Source organism: Typopeltis vanoorti, chromosome 10, assembly GCF_054136105.1.
Source record: "Typopeltis vanoorti isolate ZY-2024b chromosome 10, IOZ_Tvanoo_1.0, whole genome shotgun sequence".
Taxonomy (NCBI): Eukaryota; Metazoa; Arthropoda; class Arachnida; order Uropygi; family Thelyphonidae; genus Typopeltis; species Typopeltis vanoorti.
Genome location: NC_143558.1, coordinates 73,219,709 through 73,234,817, shown reverse-complemented (window position 1 = coordinate 73,234,817; position 15,109 = coordinate 73,219,709). Strand labels below are relative to the sequence as shown.

General features: G+C 34.1%; 1 protein-coding gene across 1 annotated transcript in view; it reads right to left on the bottom strand.

The window, feature by feature from the left end:
* The window catches only part of LOC150102508 (protein jagged-1-like), a 186,703-nt gene that overhangs the window by 74,314 nt on the left and 97,280 nt on the right, over positions 1 to 15,109 (bottom strand). The window contains exons 5-6 of the mRNA XM_090399608.1: positions 11,757 to 12,011; positions 8,167 to 8,227 (exon numbers count right to left, since the gene is read on the bottom strand). Of these exons, the coding sequence (XP_090255734.1) occupies positions 8,167 to 8,227; positions 11,757 to 12,011 (316 nt within the window). The remainder of the gene's footprint in view (positions 1 to 8,166; positions 8,228 to 11,756; positions 12,012 to 15,109) is intronic.

Genomic DNA, 15,109 nt, shown 5'->3' with positions numbered 1-15,109 from the left:
TATTTTACTCTTGGGAAAATATTCTGATTTTGTTTTATACTGAAATTGTACTTTGTCACAATCATAACTATTAGATACTGTATGTCTCCACCACTAACTTCCTGCTCAGTTAAAGCCAAAATATAAATAAATACCTTCCATGATTACAAACTGTTGTCAGAATGCCCATAAATACTGCTTGTTCTCAATGTTTTTAAAGACATCCATTTAACAATATGAAATAAATTATGGGATAACCTAATGCACTGAGACCCATTAACTAAGCAAAATAGTGTTTTTTTTTGTGTGTGTGTGTGTGGATTAAATATTTTACATTCAATGTAATAACATAGTTTTGAAAAAATAAGAATATTTTTTCCCCACTTCAAACAAGAGCTATTGCACCCTTAAAATGCATTATCGCTGCTGGCAAAAAAAAAAAAAAAATCTTTCATTGTAGTAATATATATGCTAAATACATTTTCAGGTGCAAATTATTCTAATGTCATTTCTGCTTACCAGATACAAATTCTTCCCTACACCCAAACCCTTTAAGTGGACACTAAATGCACCAATAGCAGAGCAGCAGGAATCGTGTCGTTTCTAGGATGACAACCGGTATTTTAACACGGCTAGCCTGATGAGGCGCCGGCTCGTGACATGGCGAACTAGCTAGGCCATGCCATGTGCCCGGGCGGCAGACGCCACGAGCAGACCGATAACAACGCGCGCGACTGGACCCACTTTCTCACGGGAAACCCGCGGTTCATACATACCAGACCCCAGTTCTGGCACGTGTACTGTGGCCCGACTCTTTTGCTGAACTGCCCGCCAAGCCCGAAGGCAGTGAAGCAATGAGCTTTATCATCATTCCCCCACACGCTCGTCGGCTGCCGAGACAATTATGTGCAGTGCACGAAGGAAAAGAAAAATAAAATAAATAAAATAAAACAACAGCAAGAACTGAAGGATCTTCATTAGAAGCCGCAGGCATTTGGCCATAGTTAAATCGTACCTGTAGGCCTTAGTGACCACACGGGGGCAAATGCGCCTCCGTTCTTAGCAGGCTACCTTGACCTACAGCGCGACCTCATGCCACACCCAGCAGGTCTAAAAAGGGAACAGTTACCTGTATGATAATCATTTATCTATATATTCAGGTGGACAAACAGTTGCTAAGCGCATTCAGAACGCGCTTAGTAACGTCATTCACAGAAAATAAATTGTTATGCATGTCATTAAAAATGACACGCTTTCTTGGAAAAAAAAAAAAAAAAAAAAAAAAAAAAAAAAAAAATATATATATATATATATATATATATATATTCGAGAAGTTTAAATGTAAACAAATTAAACGTTTTGTCGAAAATGTTTTCCAAGATGCATGCAAACAATCTTTTGTGCTGTCCCAGAGGTGGCACAACAAGAGCAATTATAATATTATAATTTTAAATATAATTATAAATGAATATATTTGAAATAAAAATTATTGTAAGGCGTTTCTTTAAACCTCGTAAGCAGCCGATTTTTTGCTAAGATTTCCCAATTAATAACGTCATTTTAACAATGCTGTATATTTATACCGACCAGACTGGAAAATTTGAAAGTGGAACGTTTGAATCCCCCCCCCCCTCCTTCTAACGGGTATGAAGTAAATACAAACACGTGGCTATATGTTAGGGGAAATAACATTCTTATACATGTTATTTAAATCGAGCGTTCTCAGAGGCAAAGAAAAATGGCAAGAAAGAACCGATTTTGAATTATAAAAAACTTTAAAAGAAAGAAAAAACAAACAGGAAATCTGCGTAGTATCATAATTAACAGGATAAATACGAATAGCATACAAGTCTGTCTCCCCGTGATCAGTAATAGACATAATAAGAAAGGATGAAACTAGCAACAGATTTTTTTTAAAAAAAAAGGCATAACTTCACTTGCATCTCTCTCCCTCTCTCCAACGCGAAAAGAAAATATAACGAGAAGTGAGATTATCATACAGCTATTTAATTTTAGATCTACAACCGTGGTGTAGCTACTATTTTGCGAAACCAGGTCTGGATCCTGCTGAAAGGGGGAGGGGAAATCACTTTTCTCATCGGTACCTCTCCCGCATTTGCTTTTATTTCTCTACAATAGCAAATGCATAAACTTTTGTATTTGTTTCTGTACTCATTAAAGTACACTATTAAGAACGCAAAAAACATCCACTACTTTCGCAACTTCTAATACGGAACAGTGGTGTGTGTGTGTGTGTACACACACACATACTGGTATAAAACATAAATTATAGTGTAAAAAAAGTGAAACAGTTAGTATCATAAAACTATATAGTGGAGAACAAGATTAATGCAAAAAACACCAACGCGGGACTAAGCAGTTATGCCACAATTTAATATATGCCACAAAAAGCACTTTCACATTATACCATCCTCCACACTGAGATAAAAAGTTCTTCAGATATCATTGATGTTCAAATATGTCCATCAGATTAAACTGCAGGAGTATGTAGCATGACTTGTCACTCTACGGATCCGATTTCAATGACTCCACGATCCAGATTCTATGTGTTCCTTCTTGTCTCATGCCATAAATGATGTGTGTTTGCTGTTGCAAAAGGTTTGCGAACTACGGTTCTTCTGTGAGAATTCGTGACATGCAGCTCTCTCCACATGTGATGGAAATATAGAATTGCACGTGACTGTTCTCATCTCCAACCACGGATTCTCCAGGATCTTACGGTGAGATAACGTAACTGGCCTTCTCGTGAAGCATTAGCTCTTATCGATAATTCAGTAGTTTAAGCCCTGGTCGCATCTCGTGTTCAGTGTCACTTGTGAAGTTCCCTTTCTACTGCGTGTTGGCAACTGTGGACTTGGGAATGCTTAATTACACGCGTTCAGATATTTTTAAAAAATGGTCTCCGACTGTCATTCCTCTTGAAATGGCTGTTACTTGCCACGCATTCATCGTTCGGTATATAAAACCAAAATGACTTCAAGTGGATCGCTGTTCCCTTTCACCAAGTTATAAACAGTGAGAGACGTTATTCGCGTTCATGTGCCAGAAATGAAGAGCAAAACTCTTGAACTAACTGAATTCGAACGCGGTTTTTATGGTAGGAGCCAAACAGACCAATTAAAGTGCATGGAATCTGTCGCTCTGATAACAGAATGATGTCGGGAGGAAAATGTTAAGTGTGTGTCATAATATGAAGACACAGAGGGCAAGAAAATATTTGTCCTGAAAAATACAACAAACATGCTTCAATTTGTTAAATGGCTGCAAGGTACAAACCAGGAATGTAATTACGCTTGCACTGGACAATATCTGTCTAGAATGGAGCATAATGCTGACAACCACTAAGGCCACCATACCTAACCAACAAAACAAGCGAATACTACTGAGTTTGGTGAGCGAACATTAGATTGGACACACCAGAAATAAATTACGTATGGGTGGGTTGGGATGACTGCAACTGCAAAGGTGATTAAGGACATGATATCATTATGTCTATAATAAATTTAGTTTAATCCTTTATCCAAGTGTGAGCAAACAAAGTTTGCTCACACTTGGATAAAGGATTAAACTAATTTTATTATAGTCTAACCAAGTGAAAAATAAACTTTCAACATCATTATGTCTGTTAATTGCGTCAAGACATAATACTGCTGTAATATATCTGGCATCTTTTTTCCGTTTCTCGATTCTGTGGTAATAAAAATCAAAGGAAAAAGTCTGCCGCCTTCGTATGAAACCAACTTAATCTCACTTTCGATTACAAGATATAATCCTGAAAAATAAATGCGATTCACAAACTATTCCTGTTTTATTGCACAGCAGAGAAATGTGTAAAAAGGAGACTCAAATATGAAAACATTCCTTATTATTTATATGATAATGGATATTTTTCTTTTTTTCAAGTATGGTTAAGCTCCACATGGCTTCATAGGTAGCATTCTGTACCTGATCAATCTATAGTTGGTCATGTCTCTTTAAGGCAACTTGTCTACTGTCATACGCTTTCTATAGCAATATTTTAATAGGCTTCTTTTTTTTGCTTAGCCTGGGGCGTCCAAATTCAGGACCCCTTATAAATTAAAGAATACGTATTTTTAAAAGAATGTAAGTACTTTATCCATATGCTTGAAGTAGTTTTGTTCTTAGTTGAGAGTTTCATTCCTCCACCCTCCTCACACGCCCGGCAGAAAAGGTCGCGGAGGATATCTGGAGTTGCCTTCTATCGGAAACAGGTTTCCAGTCTTTGTGTATAATACAATAGTGTTTATTGACAGTTCTTCCGAGGTTTTGTATACCATTTTTATGTATGATCCCTCAGTCTATCAAAATACCCCCCACACACACCTCCATTCGCCGGAATTTTACGGATATCCCAGTAATTTGGATATGTAGACAAAACTGGAAGCAATTTTCCAAGTTATGCATTAGAACCAGACCTAAACACGTGGATTATGGATTTCGATGCAGTTTAATTTTTTTTGTTAAAAAATTGCTTAAAAATTAAAAAAAAATAGCTGTTTATAAAGGGAGAAAATAGCCCTACTATAAATAAAATAAACACATTTCTATGTCCAACTTCCTTAAAATGTTTCGATATTGTCTCCATCCCACCCCACTATGTCTTCGCATTCTTCAATGCCACCCGCTCTTATATCTTTTTAGCGAATTTCACCTTGTGAATTTTATCCCATTATGTCATCTATCAACTCTCATTAAATTAAAAAATTTCTCTCTACACACTCACTCTTTGACTTTTGTAATATAAAATATTATTTATGCCGTGCAATTCTGAAGAAAACTGATACTGCACAGACAGCCAGACCTATCAAAAGCTATATTTTTAAATACGGTCAAAATATACTTATGATTTTGATAACAAAAAACAAGCATTATTTATATTATTATTATTATGTGATACACCAAGGACTCACCGTGGGAGATCACTTTACACCACATAATCCATCGTCTACACCAGTGATGGCGAACCTATGACACGCGTGTCAGCACTGACACACTTGAGGGTTTCAGGTGACACACCTTGGATGTTGAAAAATATTGGTATTCTGATGAAAAAACTGCGATAAATCGTGTAAGATCGCTCTCAGTTAAGGCGAAGGTAGGTTTGTTCATTGAAAGAACTTTCTACCAGTAGTCAGCAACAGAAAAGTCATTAAATGTAATGTAAGTTTGTAATTTCAGTTTATTAAATTAACTGTATAATATGAATTCATAGATTTTATATCAATGTCCTATTAAATAAATAGCCTAATATGATATGTATAAGTCACCATCTATGATTATGTAGTTACATTTATAATGCATGTATGCAAGTGGCACATCAACAACGTCAATATTTAAAAAAAAAAAAAAAAGTTTGACACACCTGGGTAAAAAGGTTCGCCATCACTGGTGTACACCAATTAATCCTCCGTGCACTCTACGCTATTATCTACCTACCATCTACTAATAGTATTTTTGCTTATTTGCGTATGTTCTCTGGCCGATTTGTCTATATGCGGGATGAAAAATCCAAGTTTCGGGCAGAGAAAAACCCTTCTTATGAAATTTGCAACTTAACCTTTAAAAAAAGCCTATATAAAGATTCCTCTAGTCGTGAAGAGAATTGAATTCGTGTCTTCTCAAATTGAAGGGTGGTATGCCAAGTCGTTCTAACTGTGCCATGGAAGCGATGAAAAATTAAAAAGAAAAAACATGGTATTTAAAAAGGAGCGCACACAAGGGAAGGAATGCTTTGTTTTGTCAATCCCCCCACAACAATTAAAATAACTCAGACGATACTATTCAATCCTCGAACAAATCGGTCCACGAATGACTGTTTTGGTTCGGTTATCCAAAGTGTCCCCCCCCCACCAACCCCGTGGAAATAGCAATCAAGATAATCAAGAAAAAACACACAAAATAAAAAAAAAGAAAAGAAAATACATCCAAAAACCTCAGTTGTACCCAGTTGCTGCAATACCCAAATGTCACATGTAAAAACATCAGCATGTACCTCAATAATCAATAAATCCCTAGTACACAATCTTTTACTAAAGAATTCTTCTGAAATTGTAACATAAATGAAGTAATAATAATTGTTGCGCATAAGAAGTACTAAAAGTAAATCGAGTACACAGCAGGCGTTTACAAACCGAGGTTTGTAAACGCCTGCTGTGGTATAGCTGATTGCTTTATAAAACTTATTTTAGAATAATAAAAATAAATAAATTATGTTTCTTTAAGTTAATTTTTTATTTAAGTTCATTTTCTCTAGGGTTAGTAGTCAAGTTTATTTTGACATACGGTTTAGGATGAAAGATTTTAACTTACATGCAAGTCAAGTATAATTATTTAGTAAATGAACGTACAATGGTTTTTATACGACAATCTTATCCACGAAAGGACTGTAAACATATATATATATATATAATTTTCCTTTAATTTTTCCAAGTAAAAAGTTATAAAAAATTTTACATTTGGGAGGGTATCCCAACATATATTGCATGTGGGAGGCCACTAAAAATAAATAAATAAATAACACTTCGTGAGTGACCCCAAATTTCCTGTTATTTACATCAAGTATGTGATCGCTACCGAACGTGAAGCAGCATTTCGCTATTAAAACGAACTGAAATTTGCTCTTAATGCACCTAGGGTTCAGATTTACTATGGATTTGTCACTATGAAAATGTGTTATAAATTATTTAATGACACAAATAATAATTAAAGCAAGAAAGATGAACCTATAATGAGAGAGAGAGAGAGAATGATCAAGTACTAATTCTAGTAACTTTAGACTTTCTCCAATTTCGAATTAGTTCAAGTTCATTTCCACTAATGGGAATGCATTACTGGGTTGTAAATCAAACTAGAACACAACATTCACTATTAAAGATCCTTTCAGCTCTATAGTCAATAATAATAATTACTAACGACTCTGTCATTAAATTTTTACCCATAATTTACCTTTTGTCACGCATATGAGAACTTAACAGTTTAACTCCTAGATCAAATATAATTTCATACGCTATACAGAATAATGGAGCACATATAATATATATATATACGCGCGCGCGCGCTCACACACACACACTAGACGAATTAAATATTAATACAGCACTATCACAGAAACCTAAACTACACACATCTGCGTTGGTGCTGATCACACGTCGCAACCTTCCAGATAATACTTCCACTAGTTTGTGATAATATCGTTTCCATATCGGAATGTCAGCATATCCGCATTCTTCATTTGGTCTCTTTGGTCCTGGCGCATCCTGTGCATTTCTTGGTTTAAAAGGCACTTTCACATTTCCTGCAGCTAATGGTGTTACCGACAGATGATTCTGGGTGATGCAATTTTTTACTAATGTCATCAATGTGTGTGTGTGTGTGTGTGTGTGTGTATGTATGTATATATATACGTGTGTGTGTGTGTGTGTGTGTGTGTGTGTGTGTGTGTGTGTGTGTGTGTGTGTGTGTGTGTGTGTGTGTGTGTGTGTGTGTGTGTGTGTGTGTGTGTGTGTGTGTGTGTGTGTAGACACACAGCATATATAAAATGAAATTATTCGCAATGATACGGCGCACAGAACCTTTATTAACAGTTATACACGGATGCGGTTTTATTCAACGTTTCCTGCTAGCAAAGAATCCATACCCTTTTTTTTTTTTCAAAAAAAAAAAAAGGCGCTGTATATATATTTAAGCGTGATTAAATGTATATATTTAAGCCATTTAAATGAATAATTCTGTGGCATTTCTATGACTTAATATCTGCAGGAGAAAGTCCATTACTGGTTTAATTCCTATCGACTAAAAAATTCCAGGATGAGTCAATTTTTGTAGCAGACAAGCATCGCATAAAGGGTGCAATTTTAATCTATGCATAAATTCCCAACAAGAGTTTTCTTTTAGTTATTCATGCTCAGTTTTCACATCAGATTATTTCTAACTTAACAAATTCTTAATCACTGAAAAGTAAGAGATAAGGAAATAATTCCAATCAGCAAACAATGTTAATTCATACCTTAATTAAATAAAGTTCTAAAATGCTAAAATCATGCAAAAAAAAAAAAAAAAGAAGACGAAGAAAGAAAGAAAGAAAGAAACTATCAAGTAAATACTATTGCAAAATGAACAGCTTTTGAGAACGATGTAAATGCTTACGTGCATTCTCCAGGCTTATCACAGTATCCATGAATCGGGTGGCAACCAGGCTTGCAAATTGCTGTTGGAAGAACAAATTATTTTATATATTATATAAATTAATACCAATTATCAATTTCAAAATATATAATGCGAAGCTCTGTATAGACAGCGGATTTTCCCTCTTCAGCGAAGAGGGAAAATCGCTCCTTCCCCCAGAAATCAAAACAAAAACCTATTGTTAATTGTCAGACAAATAAGAACAAACGAAACCTATATTTTTAATTATAATGCAAATTAAAATTAAAACAATTAAAACATGTCATTTGTGAAAAAGGCCAAATAACTGCCAGCCTGTCCTGCCAAATGGGTAGCGTATCCACTCTCCAACCACATCCTCCATGGCACCGTGAGTCTGAATCCTATTGTGGCACAGATGGTTGAAAGTGTTTAGGTAGTAGACGATTTTCTTTACCCTTTGGGTCTCTAAATCATAAAATAAGATAATCTAACCTTTAGCCACACAGGATAGTAAATATGCCATAGGTTTACAGCATGGTGGGATTTACATAAAAAATTACATTAATGAAACTTGAAATCTTAAAAACAGAATAAACATTTGACAAGCTTTTTCCCTTATCTCTCAAATAATAATAAGAAGAATGATCATTAAAGACTGGATCCGCCCCTGACTACAGAGTGTTCACTTTATCGCTAAGCATACTAGCAACTATTGCAGATCAAGTCGCAATCTACATCGCCAATATCGGTTACGAAAACTTGCGGTTCGACTATCGCTTCCTACAAAAATATGAAGGCTTTCGCGAGCTACTGAAATATAGCATGTGTGTTTCCTTTATTCATGAGAAAGAGTTCCTATATTTTTATCATGTAGACAGTTTCAATGATATAATGTTAAAATTTTCAGCTTTGGGAAACGGTTTTTCTTTGTAACACATAGCCAAAATCCAGTAACGTGTTTACTGGATTCTGAAAACCAAGTATGAGGATTAGGAGTGGGTAATCTGGGCTTGAACGTAACTATGTGGACACAAAAAAAACTACCTTTAAATTTTGCCAAATAAAAGGCGGGGAAGAGAAATTAACGTTACCAGAAAAAAAAAAAAACTTTGCTACGACACTGCTACTAATTACTATTCGAAACGTTGCTAGATTTTAGAGAACTCCTTTAGAATGTCACAAAGAAAACTGTTTACAAAGCATGAGCACATGAAATATCAGAAATAAAACACAAATATTACACATTCGATTTGGGTTACTCAATTAAAAAAAAGTAATAAATGATCGGAAAGCATATATTCTATATGATGAAACAAACTTTCGCGAAGAAGCAAAATGTATGCTTTCCACGAGGTAACAATCGCTAAAAATACTTTCGTTAATAAATAAGCGTCCTCTATTATAACGAACCCCTAATATATAAAAGCACAAAAAGACTTTATGTGCGTAATAAAAAATAAAAAAAAAAAGAAAGAACGAAAAGAAAAGAAAAATCTTTACTTTAAGAATAACCATATGACCGCTAATTCCTGATAACGATTTATTTTGAAGATAACCCTAGTTGACATTTAACAGAAGTTTTATTATTGTCATTTTTATGTCCAAGTTTGGAAACATCTATTACAGTACATCCTTGTGATTATTATCATAGCATCTGGTCAAAATATCTGGACCATGTTCTTGTTGGCCTTTAGATCTGCAGATATCTGAAATAAACAGTCTTAACACTGAAGTTATTTTCTTCTGTTTACAAATTTCAAAATATTTTCCGGTTACCGGAATCAATAGCTACTTGTTGTTAATAATTGTTTTTTTTATAGCAAAAAAACGTCGATCAATCGACTTTTTATTAACAATTAAGCATTGTGAGACTTGCAAACTGCAGACGACGACTTTTTATGGCTTTAGGTTTACACATATTCCAATGCTATTTCATGTTTATCATGTTAAGTAGTATCGGATGAAATAATAGATGAAATAAAATTTCGACAAAATACTGTACATAACGGAGTCGGATCAAAGCGCAAAAAAAAAAAAAAAAATGAGAGCATGAACGTAGGCATGTAAAAGAAAATTAATCATACCAAGAAAAGAAATTGGGAGTTAGTAATAAAAAAAAAATTAATTTCTCTCCTCCTTAGTTCTTGCAAGCCCTTCAATAAATAGTAATCCAAATACTTAATAGCTATTTATTAAGTCTGTAAAAAAAGATTAAAAAAAAAGAACCCTATACATATTAGCAATCGAGTTCGTCATATATAAGAAAGTATGAATGAAATAGCAATAAAAATTTTGATCAGATCGGAAAATTATTTAGTTGAACTACCTAGTCTAAATATTTTTTTTACAATTTTAGATGCAAGCTCCACGTAACACCGATTGCACAAATAAACGCCAAGGAACAGATATTAGCTTTTACCCCTTGCTATGCCACTGCAGCAGTGGCTAATTGTTTCGTCTCGAAACGAAATTAGGTAAGAATGATTCATTAATTTTGACGTATGGTGAATTCGAATTCGAACATGGGCTTAAAACGACTCGATAATCCTCCAGATTTTATTTTCAAATCTAATTATGTGACATAAAAAAAAAAATAGCCATCATCGCTTACATAACATGCAAGTCCCACAATCAATACATAAGCTAACATTTCACACATCGATATTAACAAGAGCATTTGATGCATGCTCTGATTTGTCATGTCCTTCTCGGTATAACAGCATTAAAAAGATAAATCATGATAGTAGAACTGCAAGAAACAGACCATTTCTATATATGTTATGTGCAGAATGATGGATCTAATTATCCACAGATATTATAATGGAATTTCCTATCAAGAGTTTTAAGAGAAAAAGAGCAAACAAGCCAGTAAAGGGGGGGGGGGGGGGTCCTATAAGGCATTCTGTTACGATCGTTTTCATTAGTTAAAAAAAAAATGCCTGAAAAACGAGTTCGACTAGTTACTAAAGTTTACTGGTGTTATAATTTTTTGAAGAATGTGTTTGTAAATGATATATAAATAAAACATATTACTTTTAAAATAACAACAGAATCAACTGTTAAACTGGTTTAACTCGCAAGGGTAACGACCTAGAGGATTTATTTTGAGAAAAAATGAAGCAATATTGCATTCCTTAATTTCTGTGATATACGATTTTTTTATTACTTGAAGCTTCTGTTCATTTTTGAACCTTTAAAAAAAAATAATGAATTGTTATAGCATCCCCCCAAAGAAGAAACGAATTCGGATATGTCTCCAGTTGAATCATAAGCCTATATGGTAACTTTCAAATCCAAGTCTATCTACGCAGAAATGTTTTATTAAACTATTAGTTCATACTTGGAAGGAACCATAAAAATCAAGGGACAAGCTCGTTGCCTCCTTTTCAAGTTGTTTTTGTTAGGCAGCATGAAAAGTATTTCCTACTCACATGCACGTGAATTAGCTGGTTGCCACTTAATACGATGAATGACAAAAAAAAAAAAAAAAAAAAGCGATGTCAAAGCTAATACCGTATTTCGCACATATTCAGAGCAAAAAATTGAAACGAAATTCCCCAGAAAAAGCTTACGTCAAACAATCTTATTACCTGTCTCGCAATTCGGTCCCTTCCATCCAGGCAAACAAACTTTATCACCCTTTTCGTTGCATGTGTAGTGGCCAAAACGGTCGTTTCGAGGACGGCACAGTTTAGCACACGTGGTGTTATAATAAAAAGGATTACACATCACTCGTATCCTGTAACTGATGTTGGCAGCTGGACCAGTATGTCGTAGGGCGTGCCATTCTGCGCTCGGAAAGATAATACCGGAGTGGACGTCACGTTCAATTATCTCGTCAGGATCTGTAACACAATACATACAATTTTCATTTTTCGAATACAGGATATTGCATAATACATATATAAATTAATCAACAATCTCTATTGATGACAATATGCAGTATACTGTGTGTGTGTGTGTGTGTAATATATATATAATATATATATAATATATATATATAATATAATATATATATATAATATAATATATATATATATATATATATATAATATATATATAATATATATATATATTATATATATTTATAATATAAATTAGCGAATTTTCGTTAATATAAATTAACGAAAACCAGTTAAAGACGACAATTGGTCGTCTTTAACTGGTTTTCGTTGTCATTTTGCAGGCATGACACCACCATAATATAATATATATATAATATATATATACACACACACACATAAAACATGGTCGCACCGATTTCATACGATCATTGAAGAAATGAAAAACAACAACAAAAAAAAAGTAATTCTATTTACACTTATCTTGGATATATATATATATATATATATATATATATATAAAGCGAAATTATTTATAAACGTTGTAACATAAATTTGATCATTACAATAATGTCGTCTGCAAAAAATAAGAACTTTATGAATTCAGTATACATTCAATAGCTCTTAACTCCTTTTTCGTGCTACAAACAAGGGTATACAAATAACAAAATGTTATTAATGACACATAAAACATGGTCGCACCGATTTCATACGACCATTGAAGAAATGAAAAACAACAACAAAAAAAAGTAATTCTATTTACACTTATTTTGGACAACTGGTCGTCTTTAACTGGTTTTCGTTGTCATTTTGCAGGCATGACACCACCAGAGTCGAAAGCTGTAAAAGTGTTATGACAACGAGCCGGAAAATAGCCTACTAAAAATAGCTGACACCCCTGCAAGCTATGCACGAAGAATGATGAATAACATCTCTTTTTTTGCGAACTACAAACCATCAGAAACTAGTGAAAAGAGAATTGTGGTGCGATGACAGGTTAAAGCTAAAGCCGTCCTCATAACAACACCTGTGCTGAACACTCCACACTGTAGGGCACAGAGGAAAATGAAGATTCTCCATCCTTTTCTCCTCTCCCTTTTTTCCTGCAAAAGCCGTTAACATAAGGTCAACAACAACTGATATTGAGTAAAAGAAGAGCTGCTTTCGGCCGTCACTTGGCTTGCGTTCTGGCGAGAGAGAGAGAAAGAGTATAGAATATAACATTCATAATTATTATAATCCAAACGTTAATTATTAATGACACAGAGATCGTTAATGACATTACGAAAAAAACACACGTGTTTTTTTCGTAATGTCATTTCGTAATGTAAAAAAACACACACGTGTGCTTCTATATCATCAAAAATTACTACTATTCGAAGCAGTCCTAGTAAATACTACTTGCAACAACTTTAGAAAACAGTATTCAAAACACCACACCTCAATCGAAAAAAAAAAGGCAACTTACTCGGTTGAAGAGATTCCCCATCGAGAACGTGAGAATATTTTTAGTTCTTTTCGACAGGGATTGGAGTTAACTGATCAATGTAGAGTTTTTTTGTGTTTTTTTTTTACTCCCAGAGAACAATCAAATTAGTCTGAGAACACGCAGTTGGCAGACGTAACATATATTGACAATCACAAAGACCTCTGAGCACCAAAATCATGGATAGAAAAAAACATTTTACAATTATTTTAATTTTGAGCTTTAAATATAAATCCCTCAAACGCTGATTTTTTTTTTCCCGTCCATTTCTTCCAAGACAGTTTCGGTCAATAATGTTCAATGTCTCACATGCTTGTTGGAAACTTGGGGCCTTTTATCCTTTACATTTCTTAAAAAAAAAAAAAAAAAAAAAAAAAACTGTAGCTAAAAATCAGAATAAGAACTGACTAAATGATCCAACTAATCTTCGAGAGGATCGGACAGTGAATACGCAAGCTAACAGATTCCAAAAGAGATTTTTTTCCTTCTTCCAGATGATGCCAGCTGGTCATTCTAAGTGTCTGGACATTCTGCAGCTCGTGTTTAAGGAGAGAGCTAAAGAATACAAAGTCCAACTGTAAACAGCGGCGATGACATGTTGTTGGCAGAGTAGGAGTTTAGTGGAAGACTATGAACAAATGCACAGCATGTCTATGCAGTTTGAGGGGGGGGTAGAATTAAAGACACTGCAACCGGAAGGCATAATGCACTGGATAGTCTCAGGTTAGTGAAGAATATAAAATTATATATAATAATCCGTAAATATGGAACAATTCTCTGTCAGCAGATACGTTTTGATTGAGTTTTCGTTTAACAGTACCCCCATCATTTTTACATTTTATTAAATAATACCATCTCTCTCTCTCTCTCAATATATATATATATGTGTGTGTGTGTGTGTGACGTTAGTATTTGCAAATTGCGAGCGATTGTGAAAATACTGTAATATATCCACAATGGAAATTATTTCCTCGGGGACTAGTTTCAAAGAATTTTCAATGAAAATGCCGCTTTTAATTCCAAGTCATCGCTAGCCTTATCTGGTATTTGAGACAGGATGTCAAAAACTTCTGCATGTTGTTTGTTAAAAAATAAAAAATAATAAATTTATTACAGTAATCGTCTTGGTTCGGGAATTATATTGAAAAATAAAATTTCTCTATCACTAAAAAACACACGTACTAACCACAGTGATAAGTTTGAATACGTAAATATTTCATCCCAAGTATCTTTGGACAAGATACTTGGGATGAAATATTTACGTATTAAAACTTATCACTGTGGTTAATACGTGTGTTTTTTAATGATGAATTCACCACAGGTTTCACTATAAAAAAATTTCTGTATAAACGAATACTACACAGATAATATCAGGTAATCAAATGTTCTGCACCTTTTCTTTTTGAATTAAAAGGAGTTCGGGTCTCACAGATCGACCATTTTTTTTGTGTGCATTTTAACTATCAAAAATATAATTATATGCCATGGTTTGCATCATATAACCTAATTAATATGGACGATTCTATACTTTGCATCTGGTCATTATACAAAAATACCAAACTAGTTTAAAAATTAATGTTCGCTATCATTTTTTTTCAGAAAATAATCTGAAGAA